General features: G+C 41.1%; 1 protein-coding gene across 1 annotated transcript in view; it reads right to left on the reverse strand.

Annotated features, from left to right (window-relative positions):
- The window catches only part of LRRC1 (leucine rich repeat containing 1), a 113,836-nt gene that overhangs the window by 3,967 nt on the left and 92,049 nt on the right, over positions 1-17,820 (reverse strand). Inside the window, exons 11-13 of the mRNA XM_087718953.1 lie at positions 5,479-5,594; positions 3,655-3,827; positions 1,120-1,256 (exon numbers count right to left, since the gene is read on the reverse strand). Coding sequence (XP_087575079.1) covers positions 1,120-1,256; positions 3,655-3,827; positions 5,479-5,594 — 426 coding nt within the window. The remainder of the gene's footprint in view (positions 1-1,119; positions 1,257-3,654; positions 3,828-5,478; positions 5,595-17,820) is intronic.

Below are 17,820 nucleotides of genomic sequence, written 5' to 3' on the forward strand. Positions count from 1 at the left end.
TTGATTGGATTCCTATTATCGAGCTACATATATTACAATTTATAAACTATAAAGCCTGGCTCACAAAACAAGCTAAGCCAAAGTTTTGGCTTGGTTTTAGACCAGTGGTGGGATTCAGCAGTTCGCACCTATTCAGGAGAACCGGTTGGTAACTTTCTAAGCAGTTCGGAGAACCGGTTGTTGGAAGAAATCTTATTTTATTTTTTTCCCACTTTACAGGGCTAATCCTGTAAGGAAGGCAGGAAGGAAACATTCTGGTGTTGTTTCTAGCCTAATCTTTATTGCCCTGCTTACAGAAACTGCCTCTCCGGTTAACCCTTATTACATTGTAACAGCTAAGGCGAAGCGCCCATCGACGTGAGTGACGTTGAGGTGGCCACGCCCATCCAATCACATGACCACCAAGCCACGCCCACCCAGCTGGACATTAGGGCAGAGAACCGGTTGTTAACTATTTGAATCCCACCACTGGTTTAGACCCAAGAATATCTTACATCTGTATGCCAAAGAAATTCTTCTATCACCCAATTACAATTTGGAAGCATGATTGGCTGCTGCTTGACATTTGACCTTCCTTCAGAACAACTCTGAATGTGAGTGTGCATTGTGTGTGTTTCAACTGAGGTCTCATAAGAACAGTGACAGACGCTCCCCGCCACACTCTCCTTCATTTGAACAGGATACCAAATTCTTCCTGGTAGATCAAAGGTTCCAGGCATCAGGGCCAAATAGTTATGAAATGAAGGAGGGACGATGGAAGGGACAGCAGAGAGAGGTGGATGGGATGGTGGTGGTGATGGTAGCCAATAGACCAGTGGACCAATGGCCCAGAGGTCATTGCCTAAAACACAAAACTTTGCACCTTTCCTAAGAATTCTCGCCTCTCTTTTCGCTTTAGGAAAAATCGGGGTCCGCCTCTTCATCAAAGAAGCAAAAAGAAAACTAGCACAAAGTCATGTGTTTAAAACAAAAATGGCTTTGATTTAAAACAAAAAACAGATTGGGATCACAAATTATATGCCTTGCAGTCTACTGCTGCTGTGAACATGATTCCAAGGCTATTATCCGCCTACTATTCCAGCGTCCATAATTTTGCGCCTGCCTCCTGACAAAACTCACCATCTCGTTGTCTTCCTCATCTTTTTCATCATCTAAAAAGCGAATCGCACTGACTCTGTTTACCGCCTTTTCATTCCACGTTTCGTCTGACATTTCATTCACCAAGTTCTCCAATGCGCCGCACCGGGGAAGGTTATCTGTTATGACGAGGAGAGACAGCAGATGTGCATGTCACAGATGTTTAATGTCACCGTGTATTTCAAGCTTGGATGCCAAGATTTGTATTGAAAACTCTTTGAAAATAACATTCAACATTCACTTGAGGTGCCAAGCCTGTTAGATTATTTTTCATTGCCTAAACTCTCCATGTTTAGTAACCTTTCGTTTTGTGAAACTTATTTTTAGTGAAATAAAAAACATGTCAGTACATTTGCATGTTAAGAAGCTCCGTTTTCTTTTGTTCCAATATTATGCATATTTTCAGTGTAGGAAATGGTTAAAATTCATTAACCATCCAGATTCATAGGGAGTTAATGGCATGTGTGTGTGTGTGTGTGTGTGTGTGTTTGTGTTGTATTTGTGCTGATAAATAAATAAAGGGAGACTAGTATAGATCTATTTCAAGCTATTTAGCTCTCATCAGCTAGCCATACCCTTACTGGGATTCGAACCTGGGCTATATTACATATTAGGCAGATGTGTTAACCACTAAGCCAAAAGGTTCTCCTCCTTTATCAGCTGAGCCAGGGAAATAGGTATGTATTTAGTGTCACAACCCCTGGTATGCCCAAATATGGGAGGAAGTTTACTGCTTCCTTTCTCTGTCTATCGGCTCGTTACAAGAGACCATCCAGATGTGTTAACCACTAAGCCACATCTGCCTAATATGTTCGAATCCCAGTAAGGGTATGGCTAGCTGATGAGAGCTAAATAGCTTGAAATAGATCTATACTAGTCTCCCTTTATTTATTTATCAGCACAAATACAACACAAATGTAACACAGGCAACAGTAAAAATATTGGGTTTCTGTCTGGATGGTCTCTTGTGACGAGCCGATAGACAGAAAATGGAAGCAGTAAGCTTCCTCCCATATTTGGGTATACCACATATTTACCCCTAAATTAATATATATATATTAAACACCGAAACATTAAAAAGTGGAGGCTAAACCATATGATGAACAATTGAGGGAACTAGGTATGTCTAACAAAGAAAGGACTAGGGGTGACATGTTAGCTGTACCAATACTTGAGGGACAGTCACACAGAACATATTCACCAAAGCACTTGGGGGTAGGACAAGAAGCAATGGGTGGCTGCTCATTAAAGAGAAATCACAACTAGAACTCAGCAGAAATTTCCTGACACTGAGAACAATTAATCAGTGGAATAACTGGACAGCCATTTGTCCACAAAGGTCAGTGATGGCTAACTTTTTTTTGGCTCACGTGCCAAAGAAAGGAACGTAAGACAGGAGTGCAGGGGGTTGTCCGTGGGCACCTTTTTCACCCTCCCCAGGCTCCAGAGGCTTTCTAGGAGCCTGGGGAGGGTGAAAACAGCCTCCCCACCCCCCTGGAAGCCCTCCGGAGGCTTCAAGAGCTTCCCTGAAGCCTCCAAAGGGCGAAAAACCAGCCCTACGGGCAAACCAGAACTCCAGGAACAGACTTCCAGTTTGATCGTAGGGCTGGTTTCGCCCCCCTAGAGCCATTCCTGAACTTTCAGTTTGCCCATAGGGCTGGTTTTTCACACTCAAGGAAGTCTCCGGAGGGCAAAAAAACGGCCCTATGGGCAAACCAGAAGTTCAGGAACAGACTTCTAATTTGACCATAGGCAGTTTTTCACCCTCTGGAGCCGTTCCTGAACTTCTGGTTTGCCCGTAGGGCTGGTTTTTCGCGCTCAAGGAAGCCTCCGGAGGGCAAAAAATGGCCTGAAAAGAAGGCCAAAATCAGCTGGAAGTCAACTGTAGCTGACAGGGCACCACCTCGTGTGTCCTAACAAATGGCGAACCCATGATGTGCGTGGCACGCGTGTCATGGGTTCGCCATCACGGGTATAGGTTCTCCTACTTGAGCAGAGGTTGGACTAGAAGTCCTACAAGGTCCCTTACAATCCTATATTCTGTATTCTAGTAGTAGTAGTAGTAGTAGTAGTAGTAGTAGTAGTAGTAGTAGTAGTAGTAGTATTGCTAGTATTAAAATAGCACCTGTATGTGGAATGTAGGGCAATGGAAAGGGGTTTAGGGGTTATACATCTCATTTCTTCAAAACCAAGTGATTTACCAGTTTGATGTTAACAAGCCAAGAACAAAGAATATAATGAAGAAAATATTTTGCTTAAGGGAAGTAGGAGAGATCTGAGGCCTTTGTTCCTTTAATAAAAGGAACCTCCTCTTTACTTGTTGGCATCTTCAATGCTATGTAACCATACCTAATGTTTTCCACAACATTAGCACCTTTCAGAATTTGTACGTTTAAAAAGTTTTGCATATGTCCACACTGCTTGCTATCAAAAGGGACCGATCCCCCCCCCCCCGCCTCCCTTATGCAGCTGAAACCCATCTTTGTTTCCCATGATCTCAAAAAAAAAAAAGCTTACCTTGGCAACTAGGCTCAGAAGGCATTTGAGGAAGCAAAACACACGTTAAGATTTTTTCTCCCATTTCAGGGTCTGTATCTGTTTGGAAGGTCAGCAAAGGCTGGGACTGGTTATCGGACAACCACAGAGCTTTCAATTTCAAGCTAGTCAGCGACATGGGAAGATATATCAACCTAGCAGAGAAAACAAGGAATTGGTTTAAGATTTCTTATCCAGCTACACAGAGCAAAGCAAAGCATTAAAGACATTTGAAGCATATTTGGTGCTTGGGCTACAAAGAAAATAACCCACTATCGCCCTTTGGAAAGAAAAGAGAGCATACAGTATTTCAAGGTCCATGTTATAACGTGACCCGTCAAAACCACGCTCGACTAAGCCGCGCCCGATTAAACCGCGTCGCTGACGTCATCAACAGGGCGACAACTGCCAGCGCAGAGAAAGAAGGGCGCTTTAAATAGCGCTTTGAAAGCAAGCCGATTCAACTTAAGGTAAGGGTTAGGTTTAGGGTTAGCTTTAGGGTTAGGTTAAGGGTTAGGATTAGGTTAAGGGTTAGGGTTAGGTTTAGGGTTAGGTTAAGGGTTAGGTTTAGGGTTAGGTTTAGGGTTAGGTTTAGGGTTAGGTTTAGGGTTAGGTTTAGGGTTAGGTTTAGGGTTAGGTTTAGGGTTAGGTTTAGGGTTAGGTTAAGGGTTAGGGTTAGGTTAAGGGTTAGGTTTAGGGTTAGGTTAAGGGTTAGGTTTAGGGTTGGGTTTAGGGTTAGGTTTAGGGGGGTTAGGTTTAGGTTTAGGGGTTAATTTTAGGTTTAGGGTTTACAGCGTGCTTCTGTCTCCGCACTGTTGTCGCCCTGTTGATGACGTCAGCAACACGGTTTAGTCGTGCGCGGTTTTGTGGTGGAACCATGTTATAATATACCCAATAGAGGTTCCCCCTTGCAGTGCCATAGAAATTTAGCTACATAGTGATCAGAGGTAGGTTCCTACCAGTTACCCTATTCGGTAGAACCAGTTCGTCAAATCTACCGAACCGGTTAGAAGAGGTTCCACCAGTGGACCCGGAAAGCAAGCCACACCTACAGAAGAGGTTCCAAAAATTTTTTGAAACCCACCACTGGCAAGGATCTTGTAACTTGACAGCTTTAAGACTTGCATGCTTCAATGCCAGAGTTTCTGAATAGCTACTTGGACCGACCTAAGTACTAATTCATAATTTCATATCCGGTCACATGGGCGGCAAGCCACTCCCATTCGGTCACATGGGTGGCAAGCCACTCCCACAAAGGAGGCCACCACCCACAGAGTAGGTTCCAACAATTTTTGAAACCCGCCACTGATAGTGATGCTAAAGTCGGTAAGGTATCAGGTGTTCCAAGTTAAATACAGTTGTACTACATCGTTCAGAATAAATAAAAAACTGTGTGCCCAGGAAAGAACTTGGCATTTACATATCACACTGTTTAGCACCAAACATTGTATTTCTTTAGATGCAGGATTATTTTCTACCCCCTTAATTGTCACTTTTTTACTACCAGTCCAGAATATATAGTTAAAAAAAATGCTTTAAAAAGTGGCGGGGGGAGGTTCCGATGACCACGTGGCATATCTGAGTGTCACGGAACCTTTCCCCCCCCCACTTTTTACAGCTTTTTTTTTTTAACTACTGGTTCGGGCGAACCTTGGCATTTTTTGCTACCGGTTCTAATGAACTTGTCAGAACCAGTAGCATTTCACCCCTGACCCGCAACCCGCCCTTTCCCATAGTAAGAACATTAAGAAATTTGTCAGTTCAAATCCATTACAAAATGAATTTAGAGCAAATATAAACACTTGCCTGTTTCCAGCTACATCAAGGACATGAAGCTCTGTGGCCTGCGATATCTCTGGTGGAATCCTAGACAATTGATTGTCCCGTAGTGAAAATACATTTAAACTGCAACACCCACCGATCTGTTTTATAGGAAGAAAAGCAGACTGAATTACTGCTGCAGTGTGAAGTATCAGGTAAATCGTGTAAACTGAGTACAAGCTGTAGTAAATTACTACAAATGAAGGCAATACTTGGTAACGAGGATAATCATGTTTGTGCAACATTTCACTTAAACAGCAATCTTAGGAGACCTTAAAACAAGAATCTCAGGATCTAATTGCAGATATGGAGAAGAACTGACCACATTATAACAAGCAACAAAAAGGATTTAAAAACACGAATTAGGCAGTGTGGTATAGCAATTAAAGGGGCTAGGACTGGAAAGATTCTTAGCCAGGATAGCCCAAAGGGGAAAATGGGCGAATCATCCTCTCTCAATCCATCTTATTAAATAGATGTCCTTATAAGGATAAAATTAAGGGAGACCTTTTTGTACATTGCTCTGAGGTTATAAATCTAGCAAATAAGTAAATATATATTATGGTTCCACTGCTTACATTCAAGTAAGACCACAAATGCTATGTATTAGTATCATTAAGTTTAGTCTGATATGATTGTAAAATAATTACAATGAGGCAGTAACCCTATACATTTAGTCAGAAAAATGCTATTGCATTCAAAATACTTCTAACATACTGTTGTGGCCCGACAGCGGCCGGCTGAGCTGTTGGTAGAATCTGACAGCGATGAACACTATGGGACTTCCCCGGAGGCTGAGGAAGACCCTGGGGGGTGTTCGGAGTCAGAGCAGGGACTAGAGAGGTCTGTTGGCCACCAGGTGGCGTCTGAGTCAGTGCGGAAGAACAGAGTGAGGCTGTCCCTGACGTACGTATGCATAGGGCTGAGAGGAGGAGGAGGGAGCAGCTTTGGGAAAAGGTTCACAGAAGGAAATAGGAACAGGTGGCTACTGATTGGCCCCTCCTGGAGAGCTTAGAGGTGGGGCGACAGGAGTGGAATTTTGCAGGTTTACTAATCCAGGCGGAGTGAAAGATTGGGAGAATTTCGTGAGTTCAAGCCTTGTTTTCAGAGAGATAATTTTCTGGGCTCCTAGCCAAGGGGTTGCTTATCTCACTCCTTAGTTGTGGCAGACAGCCAAGTCTACGTCAGTATATATTAGAGGCTTGGGACAGAACATAAGATTGTACTCTAAATGTATTGGACTTAAATCTGGACTTAAATGGGAAAAGGTGGCTTAGGAGGTGGTGGTGATGGTGGGGAAAATCTACCAGTTAGGAATTTTAAAAAATAAAAACAAAACACCCCTGCTTATTCTTGTGGAAGAACTATGATGGCACTTAGATGAGGTTCCCCTCTCAGTGGTTTTCAGGTTAATATTACACTTTCTGAGTTGCCTCTCAGGGGGAGCTTGGGAGAAACCATGTTGGGACCATTCTACCATTTCCTAACTGGGCAATTCCAGTTAGTTATTACGAAGGGGTGTGTGAGTGTGTGTGTGTGTGTGTGTGTGTGTGTGTGTGTGTGTGTGTGTGTGTACACACAAGAGAGAGAGAGAGATTGAGAGAGATTGAGAGAGATTGAGAGAGAGGGAGAGAGAGGGAGAGAGGAAGAGGGAGAGAAAGAGATTGAGAGAGAGAGAGAGAGAGATTGAGAGAGAGAGAGAGGGAGAGAGAGAGAGAGGGAGAGAGAGAGAGGAAGAGAGAGAGAGAGGGAGAGAAAGAGATTGAGAGAGAGAGAGAGATTGAGAGAGAGAGAGAGGGAGAGAGAGAGAGGAAGAGGGAGAGAAAGAGATTGAGAGAGAGAGAGAGAGAGATTGAGAGAGAGAGAGAGGGAGAGAGAGAGAGGAAGAGGGAGAGAGAGATATTGAGAGAGAGGGAGAGAGAGAGGAAGAGGGAGAGAGAGAGAGGAAGAGGGAGAGAGGAAGAGAGAGAGATTGAGAGAGAGAGAGAGAGAGATTGAGAGAGAGAGAGAGGGAGAGAGAGAGGAAGAGGGAGAGAGAGATATTGAGAGAGAGGGAGAGAGAGAGAGGAAGAGGGAGAGAGAGAGAGGAAGAGGGAGAGAGGAAGAGAGAGAGATTGAGAGAGAGAGAGAGAGAGAGAGAGAGAGAGAGAGAGAGAGAGAGAGAGAGAGAGAGAGAGAGAGAGAGAGAGAGAATTTTGCTTCTCAAGTTGGCGAAAGGGCTGAAAGTTATTAAAACAAGGCAGAGATGCAGACAGTCTCACCTTCACAAAGGAATCAAGCATTCCCCGCTACTTAGTTTAACATGTACATGAAGCCACTAGGAGAGGTAATCTACTAGCATACTATAAAGTGGAGAAGGGGGGAACAGGCTTAAATTGAATGCAAGTAAGATGGACTGCCTGTTAATTCAGAAGTGAGCTTCTTCCGGGATGATAAAGAGCTTGCATTTGGATTGGGGGGGGCGTGCTCCCCCTGAGAGAGCAGCTCTACAGTCTAGTCATGTCCCTCGACTCACACCTGAAGAACAGGTGGGAGCTGTTGCCAGATAGGATTTCATCTATTTATTATAATTGGTGCACCAGGTGTGACCTTCTCTAGAACCTGAGGTATTACTTCGTCCCTGTATTCTCTTAGCCGGAGCATTATAATTCACTACAGATGAATTTGATAACTGGTCAGACCCATGATTTTCCTAATATACTATTGTATATTTGCCCCAGCTACTGGTCTGTTTCCAATTCAATTATTTATAAAATGCTTTATTGGTTTAGATCTAATTATCTTCAAGACCACTCAAGACCCCATCAGGATAAACAGAGGGTGACTGATGGAAGCCTCTCCCTATCCAGAAATTTAAGAGGAGGTTGCTTGGAGGTTACTACATACAGATTGAAAAACATTTTTAATTTATTGTGGTAAATCAATGTCTTCAGCTTGAAATGTAATGTAGCTAACACTAGGCATGTTGAACTCACAACAACATACATTCCTAATTCCGCAGCTGAAAATTTACAAAACGGCTCACCCCAATGGTGAGATTGTCTCTTTTTTAAAAAAAAGAATTTTAGAAGTTTGCTTTTTTTTTTAAAGTGGATTTCAGAACAGAATAAATTTGTCCCTGACAACAAGAGAGTGTCACTAGAAATAGTGACACAATTCATTTTGTCTGCTTCGTTTGTTAGTCGATTAGTCAATTAGACTAAAGCAATGTGGAAATCAGTGATAAATGTCTTGGTGTAAGAAAAAAAATACTTGCTTCTTTAAGGCAATGTGAGTATGTCTGCACACTCCGAATCAGAGGTGGGTTCCTACCAGTTCTCACCTATTCGGTAGAACCGGTTCATCAAATCTACCGAACCGGTTAGAGGAGGTTCCACCAGTGGACCCGGAAAGCAGGCCACACCTACAGAAGAGGTTCCAAAAAATTTTGAAACCCACCACTGGTCCTTGGATATGATTATTCTACACTATAATACTCATATTTATAAAACCCAGTGCCTCTGTGAAAGGTAAGGATGACTACTGCGTTTGTGGTGCAATCAGAACATTGCGTGTGTTGAAGTTGTTTTAACGCAAACCAAAGATGCCTTTTAAAAAACAAGTTTACATCATATTCTTATGCACGCCAGTGCTGTGTGTGGGGTAATTTAAGGTGGTTCTGACAAGTGTCGTCGGCATCTTCATATCCGGTCATATGGGTGGCAAGCCACTCCCATCCAGTCACATGGGCGGCAAGCCACTCCCACAAAGGAGGCCACACCCACAGAGTAGGTTCGAACAATTTTTGAAACCCACCACTGCTCCAAATCCTCTTTTCCCTTTTCAATCCAGATCACTGCACTGCTCTAATAATTGTAGATCTTGTAATAATTTATTCTGCCACTGTTTAATATTCAGCTCCCAAATCCCATTTTTTCTTTCTATGTGTAAATGTAGATCAAATGCTAAGAGGTGCCACTTCAGTATTAAAATACAATAGATGGACCTATTCACCCAAGGCAAAGTCTTTGCCTCTTCAGTTCACACTGCTCACAGTGTAAGTATTTAAAATACAAAGACATACATTTCCTGCATGTTTACCATCTGCATCATGCATTAATTGAAGACAATTCAATTAAGGGTTTAAGGCAAACGGAGTTCTCAGACATTTATATAATACTTAATACCCCAAATCTTCAACCTAACTGTAAGCCGCAGTCTTTCTTTTTTTAAAAGAGAAAGAAAAACAATACCTTGCTTACTAGGTGTGGTCTAAATTGTACGAAATCAAATTGATCTATTACCGTAATAAGTTAGCAATTCTAAAGTTTTATTTTAACAAGTAATTCTTTTAGAAAATCACTACCAAACTACAAAAATTATGTTTATTTTGGTTACTATACATAGCAATAGCAGTAGACTTATATACCGCTTCATAGGGCTTCCAGCCCTCTCTAAGCGGGTTACAGAGAGTCAGCATATTGCCCCCAACAATCTGGGTCCTCATTTTACCCACCTCGGAAGGATGGAAGGCTGAGTCAACCCTGAGCCGGTGAGATTTGAACCGCTGAACTGCTGATCTAGCAGTAGCCTGCAGTGCTGCATTTAACCACTGCGCCACCTTGGCTCCTTGGCTCCATAGATTGAAGAATATTTTTAATTTATTGTGATGCCTTCTGTTTGAAATTTAAGATAGCTAACACTATGCATGTTGAATGGAGAACCACAAAATTTTCTAAATCCACAGCTGAAAATCTAATTTAAGATGGCTAGCATGCTATGACAAATGCAATCACATTTCCCCTTATAAGATGCACAATATGAATGGCATTTCTATCAAATGTCCATTTTAATGGATAAAGAAATCCTAACATTATTTGCCACAAATGGTAAACATCGGTTTAAAAAGGAACTGAACTCCTTAAAATTGGGCACAATTCTTTTATCAGCAAGCCATTTTAAAGTCACCTTTTAAGTCGTGATGATCAAAGTAAAAATACATTGATGTAGTTAAATCCAATTAAATACGATTCTAAATTCCTGAATAAATAATCCCTAGCTATTGAGGTCAATTCAACTAAACCTATTTTGAGCTATTACCTTTAGAAATGAAATTCTTTTTCAATGGCCACTCCAAGCACTATACTTTATTTATTTATTTATTTATTTATATATATATATATATATATATATATATATATATATATATATATATATATATATATATATATATATATATATATATATATATATATATATATATATATTTAAAGTCACAACCCCTGGTATGCCCAAATATGGGAGGAAGGTCACACTTCCACTCTCTGTCTTCGGCTCGTCACAAGAGACCATCCAGACAGAAACCCAATATTTTTTACTGTTGTCTTTTTGTTATATTTGTTACATTTGTTATATATATAAAGTCTCCCTTTATTTATTTATCAGCATAAATATAACATATATATACATATATATACATATATATACATACATATACATACATATATATATATATATATATATATATATATATATATATATATATATATATATATATATATATATATATATATATATTTCAAAGGTTTTATTTCTTTTAAAACACAAATATTTCATCGTTCGTCAATCATTAAAACATCGAAGTACAAATTTTTTTTGTATGTGTGCCCTTCCCTCCCTCCACCCCCCCTACCCCCCCTCCTCCCCCCCCCGACTTCCCAGAACCCGTACACGGTATGGATTTTTAACAAACACAGTCTAAAATCTATTGAAAAAAAAAAGAAATAAAGAAATTAATGACATTCCGCATTGACCTTAGCTGCTTCTTGCTGAACTAACTTTAAACAATTTAAATCATTTCTGATCTTAAGCATAGGCTAACTGGAATTTCTTGGTCCCGTATTTATTTTGTATATAGTCGATCCATTTTTTCCAGTCTCGTTTATATCTCTCATTTGAGTGATCTTTAAGATATGCCGATATTTTAGCCATCTCGGCTAAGTTTGTGACTTTCAATGTCCATTCTTGAATTGTAGGCAAGTCTTCCTTCTTCCAGTATTGCGCCACCAACAGTCTTTTATAAACAGTCCTTTATAAATGAAATTCTTTTTCAATGGCCACTCCAAGCACTATACTTTTCATCACAGTTTGACGTTGTGTAAAATGTTACCAACAAATATTTTCATATTTCCTTCCATCGTGAACACATACACTTTCCTATTTCCATGCAAGGTGTCAAATATGGGAGCAACAGCAAGTTCATTGTGTATTTTTAAATCATAGGCTACTATTAAAAGTGAGAAACCATGCACTAAATTTCTGGAAGTGCTCTGTTCGGTTTGCAGGATCAACAAAAATATTGTACTAGTCTAACTAAAAATACATCTAAAATTAAAATAAAAACTGCACACAATTATTGTGGTTAGTGAATGGTTAGATGATTCCTTGTTGTGCACAAGGAGTGGTTTGCTTTGAACAGCTGTGCCTCAGGGACATATAAGCAGAATGAACTTGGCCATGCAGCCTCTTTGAAAGCATCCTCTCTCTTAAGCTGGGAAAGTCAAGATTTGGGGATAATGAAAGTGCATTGGTGGAGCCAGCCAGTTTGAGTCATCATGCATTGAAAGCAGTCAGATGAAGGGAACTGGTGAAACTGTGGGCTGAATGGTACTCACAGGGACAAGAATTTACCTGACTCAATTTCCAAGCAGCTAACAATTAAGAAAAACACAAGATACAATTGTTTGATTTAATACAGAGCACTGTACTGTAAACACAAGACTGCACAATGCCATTCACACACACACAGACACACACACACACAATGACAAGAGAACACAGCATTTTCATTAATTTAAGGTTTTACAAAATGAAGTGAAGGTGTACCTCCCCTAATGCTATAAAGATGCCAGTCACGTATAATTCAGTAATTCCCAATACCTTAAAAGTTAGTCTCGCCACAATTATATACCAATCCAAAATGTTGTTACCTAACTTTGGATCAGACTGGGCCAGTTCCCCAAATTATTTCTGCATGCATTCTGCAGTTTCTAAGTACTTACCACTTGCTTATGGTAAGTAGCTGTTTGACACCCTTTCTTTACAAATGAATATAATAAAATGACATACAGACATGGCTTGAGGATTTTTTTAAAATATTATGTGAAACTTAGTTAAATAGAGCAGAACAATCACCAGATGTTTAGTACCTGCATACACCTGGTGCATTCTGAACATCAGCAAATTGACATACTAAAACGCTAACTGTTAAGTATGAGTACAAACTAAATGATACGTTATTATGCAGTTCTGCCTAGTTATTACTGACGTCCCAAAAGTAAAACTTCAACGTTGAACTGTAGGCCATTGTTACATATTTCACACTCTTTTTACAAAACAAATTTTAATTTTAATATATTTAGCAATAGCAGTTAGACTTATATACTGCTTCATAAGGCTTTCAGCCCTATCTAAGCGGTTTACAGAGTCAGCATATTGCCCCCACAGTCTGGGTCCTCATTTCACCCACCTCGGAAGGATGGAAGGCTGAGTCAACCTTGAGCCGGTGAGATTTGAACAGCTGAACTGCAGATAACAGTCAGCTGAAGTGGCCTGCAGTACTGCACCCTAACCACTGCGCCACCTCGGCTCTTTTTTTTCTGTAAATAATATATTTACAGAACACTTGGCAGGACAAATAAATCCCAAGTGCAACAAAATCCTGATATGCAAGAAACTTAATTGGCACTATGAGGTGAAGAGTTAGGATTATGAAGATGGGCGAAACAATTCTTTTAAATTCATTTTGTTAACTTTGAATTCAAAAGGGTTCTGAGAATAATTTATCTAATTACAAGAGTAGTTTCAGCTCTGTGACAATCACAAATCGGGCCAAGAGAATTGTTTTGCGTTTGAATTTTTAGAGGAACCTAACTGAGAGAAATATAATTAGGGAAGTTCTCTAAATCCAGAAAACAAGAATTCTTCAGTATTTGCATCTTCTTTTTTTTTCTTGTGTATCCAACTCTACGTTTTATTTTTTATTTTTTTAATACATTTTTATTTTAAACACATAAGCACATCAACAGAAACAAACACATAACTTAAAAACAACATAGGAACAATAAGTTCCATCGTATATCATACCGCAGTTCCGAATCGGTTTCTTTGCAGTTAGTGTTTTTCCTATTATACATTTCTATCTTTCATTCATAACTCCTTATTCGTTATCCATTTTTATGTACATTTCTTTATTTATTTATACTTAGCTACTTATGACCAAATATTATTTACCTATATTGTGCTTTATATTTTTACTGTCATTTATTCTCTTACATACAGTTATAGGTATACATTCACATAGTTATTCTTTTTCTTTGCCATTCTTATATTATTATTATTCCATTTGAAAGGTTATAAGGTATAGTTTGAAATGCTTTGTTTACCATCCTTCGCACCTGCTAAGACACCACCTTATTTTCTCTTTCTTTTCCTTTCTCCCTCCCTTCCTTCTCTACTTCCTTCCTTCCCCTTCTTCCTTCCCTTACCTCTTCCCTACTCCGACCCTTTTCCTTCTCCTTCCTACCTTCTCTCCTTCTCTTTCTTTCTCTTCCTCCGTCCTCTTCTTCTTTTTCTCTTCCTTCCACCCACCTTTCCTTACCTCTTTCTTCTTCCCTTGCATTTTCAAGTAGGACAATTTACTAGAATTCAGAACTGAGCATAGAGACCACAGGGTTGTCAAACTGGCAGCCCGCAGGCCAGATATATCATGTCCGTCCCCCCCCCGGTGCGGCTGCACAAAGGCAAAACGCATGGCGATATGTCACATAACGTCATGTGATGCGATCAAGTTTGACACCTGTGATATAGTGGTTGGACAAAGGAAATTTTAAGTATGTCATAACAAGAGCCGAGGTGGCGCAGTGGTTAGAGTGCAGTACTGCAGGCCACTTCAGCTGACTGTTAGCTGCAGTTCGGCGGTTCAAATCTCACCGGCTCAAGGTTGACTCAGCCTTCCATCCTTCCGAGGTGGGTGAAATGAGGACCCAGACTGTGGGGGCGATATGCTGACTCTGTAAACCGCTTAGAGAGGGCTGAAAGCCCTATGAAGCGGTATATAAGTCTAACTGCTATTGCTATTGCTATTGCTAAGAATACAGGTTTATTAGCAGAGTTATGCTCTTTATAAAAGAACTAGCTTAGTCTAGTGATAAAGACACCAGACTACAAACCAGGAGACTGTGAGTTCTAATCCCACCTTAGCCATGAACGCCACCTGGGACAGTCACTCTCTGTTAGCTCAGCTTACCCAACAGGGTTGTGGGGAAAGTAGGGTATTAGATATGTTTACTGCCTTCAGTTATTTATAAAAACAATTAAGGTAGGATTAAAAAAAATCTAATACATCAGGAGAGGGAGCAAGAATATATCTCTAGATAGAGCCATGAAGGGAAACAGAAAGCAAACTTGTAGACATACAGCAGGAATCAAAGACCGAGCATTAGGACTTTCATTATCACTGTACAGCACATAGGAAAGTATCTTATGAAAAGCAATTCCCACTCTTATCAACTGCCCAGCAGAGTGATAAAATAAGGCACTGCATATCGGTATGAAATGAAACGAAATCACTTTCCACTGAGATGTCAAACAGGCAGAAATAAAATAAATTGATATTCCTTTGTGGAATGTAACTGCCTGCATGAATTCGACCCCAAACTCAGTGCTTATCATTTCTAGTTTAGAGCAAGAGATGGGGCCCATTTATGACTTGTGGACTTCAACTCCCAGAATTCCATAGTTGGCCCAGGAATTCTGGGAGCTGAAGTTCACAAGTCGTAAAAGGGCCCATAGTTCCCCATCCATGAGTAAAAGCAAGCTAAACATGCGATTTATTGGATCTCTGTGGTCTGGAGTTTCACCAGATTTCTATCTCAATACCTTTACAGTTGCAAAAATGCACATTTGTTACATTGCCTTATTTTTGAAAATAGTACTGATGACTATGATTGACAATAAAACACCAGATATATAAATGGGATTTCAAACTCTGAGACAGCCAGTTTTGACAAAATTATATTTAGAAGAGCATTTTAAAAGGGATCTTTCTAGTGTATAAAATGTTGGTTTTAACACAATTAGTGAAGCATTTGCCAAACTAATAGCAGTTAGACTTAGCAATAGCAGTTAGACTTATATACCGCTTCATAGGGCTTTCAGCCACTCTCTAAGCGGTTTACAGAGTCAGCATATTGCCCCCAACAACAATCCGGGCCCTCATTTTACCCACCTCGGAAGGATGGAAGGCTGAGTCAACCCTGAGCCGGTGAGATTTGAACAGCCGAACTGCAGAACTGCAGTCAGCGGAAGTAGCCTGCAGTGCTGCATTTAACCACTGTGCCACCTCACTAAATGAATGGTTGTAAGTCAAGGACTACCTGTAAATAAAAACTACCCATCAGTTACAAAGTGGAGTGTAACACACTGTATATACCTAGGATTGGCATTACTCATTATTTTCTCCTCCTTTTTCAACAAATCAATTATCTTCCATTCTAAAATCCATTCAGTCTCGCTTGCCCAACTACAGGGTGCTTATTTTTTTTATATCAAAGATTATTCATCTGCACAGCTCTAGTTCTGTTGTGTTCAGGGGTGGGTTTCTCGCCCCGTTCCAACCAGTTCGGTTGGAACGGGGCCGGCGGCGTCTTCGTGCACGTGCATGCGTAGCTCCAGCTGCTCCTGGAGGATCGCGCAGGCGCTGTATGCGTCCTGCGCATGCGTGGAAGTGCAGAACTCATCAAAACCGGGTAAGGACCACGGGCGGGCGGGCGCACCCTTCGCCGTTCCCGGAAGTTACTTACTTCCGGGTTCGCCGACCAACTGGTTCGCAGGGACTGCCGCGAACTGGCTGAAACCCACCCCTGGTTGTGTTCTAACACTTCTGATACAACTGATCTTGTAAGAACAGGAAATATCACTTCCATCTTCCCAAACACTTTTTACCCATGATGTATTGTGGAATAGGGGATATCTCACCAAATCATGCCATATGCCTTATTGATGAGTGGATCTTCTACCATTTCAGCATATGTAAATGTCTACCAATTTTGTATTCTTCTCTTTCTGTCACTAAAGTATGGACCAGCAATGTGCTGCAGCTGCCAAAAAGACCAATGAAGTCGTAGACTTCATCATCAGAGGGATAGTATCAAGATCATGTGAAGTTTTAGTGCCCCTTCATAGATCCTTGGTAAGATCACCCTTGGAATCAGGGCCGGATTTAGATGAAAAGAGGCCCTAGGCTATTCCACTTATGAGGCCCTTTCACCTCCCATTTTTAAGTTTGTAAATTACATGAGAGACAATAAAATACATCATTACTGTGATATATATCAATATATATCAATATATATAGCTGGCCTCCCGACGGAGGGCGGCTCTGCTCTGCGGCAAAGGCAGCGAGGCCAGCCGCCTCCCCTGCTGTGCTCAGCTGCCCGGCTCGGCCCCCTCACCCTCACCTGCCTGGCCACTGGTGGGCTCCGCGTCGACGGGGCGGCTACTGGGAGCGGCCGCGCCTCTCTCCCGACCACTGGTGCCGGGAACGTGGGCGGGCTTCCCAACTGCCGCGGCGCTGGAACGATCTTAACCAATACATTTTTATGTTTGTTTATTAGTCATCTGCGTAGAATTTCTCCTTATTTTCGGTTCAGTGTTTTAGTGTTCACTGTTTTTAGAATAGTGTAATTTTAATTTTGCTAACAATTTGGATGTGGGCCCCTCTTGATCTTGAGGCTCTAGGCTGAAGCCTAGTTGGCCTATAGAAAATCCGGCCCTGCTTGGAATTCTGTGTTCAGTTCTAGCTACTCAAAATGTTGAGACTCTGAAAAGAGTGCAGAGAAGAACCAAGATTTTCAGGGGATCAGAGGCTAAACTGTACAGTTGTGGGGAACTGGGTAGGTCTAGTCTAACGAAGAGAAGAACTAAAAGTGACATGATAGCAGCCCCCCAATATCTGAGGGGCTTTCACAGGAGGAAGGGTCAACCTATTCTCCAAATCACCTGAGGGCAAGATGAGAAATAACAGATGGAAGCTTATCAAAGAGAGATCCAACCTAGAGGTAAACAGAAATTCCGTGACAGTTAGAACAATTAACCAGTGGAACAGCTTGCCTCCAGAACTTGTGGTTGCTCCTACAGGTTGCTCCTCCATCACTGGAGGTTTTTAAGAAGACATTTGTCTGAACTGGTATAGCTTCCTGCTTGAGCTATACCATTTCTTGGAGCTAGAAGACCTCCAAGTTGGCTTCCAACTCTCTTATTCTGTTACTTCTCCCTCCATGATGTTTC

This window comes from Thamnophis sirtalis, unplaced genomic scaffold (genome assembly GCF_051295495.1).
Source record: "Thamnophis sirtalis isolate CommonGarterSnake01/CBP01778 unplaced genomic scaffold, rThaSir2_p1.2 scaffold_6, whole genome shotgun sequence".
Classification (NCBI taxonomy): domain Eukaryota; kingdom Metazoa; phylum Chordata; class Lepidosauria; order Squamata; family Natricidae; genus Thamnophis; species Thamnophis sirtalis.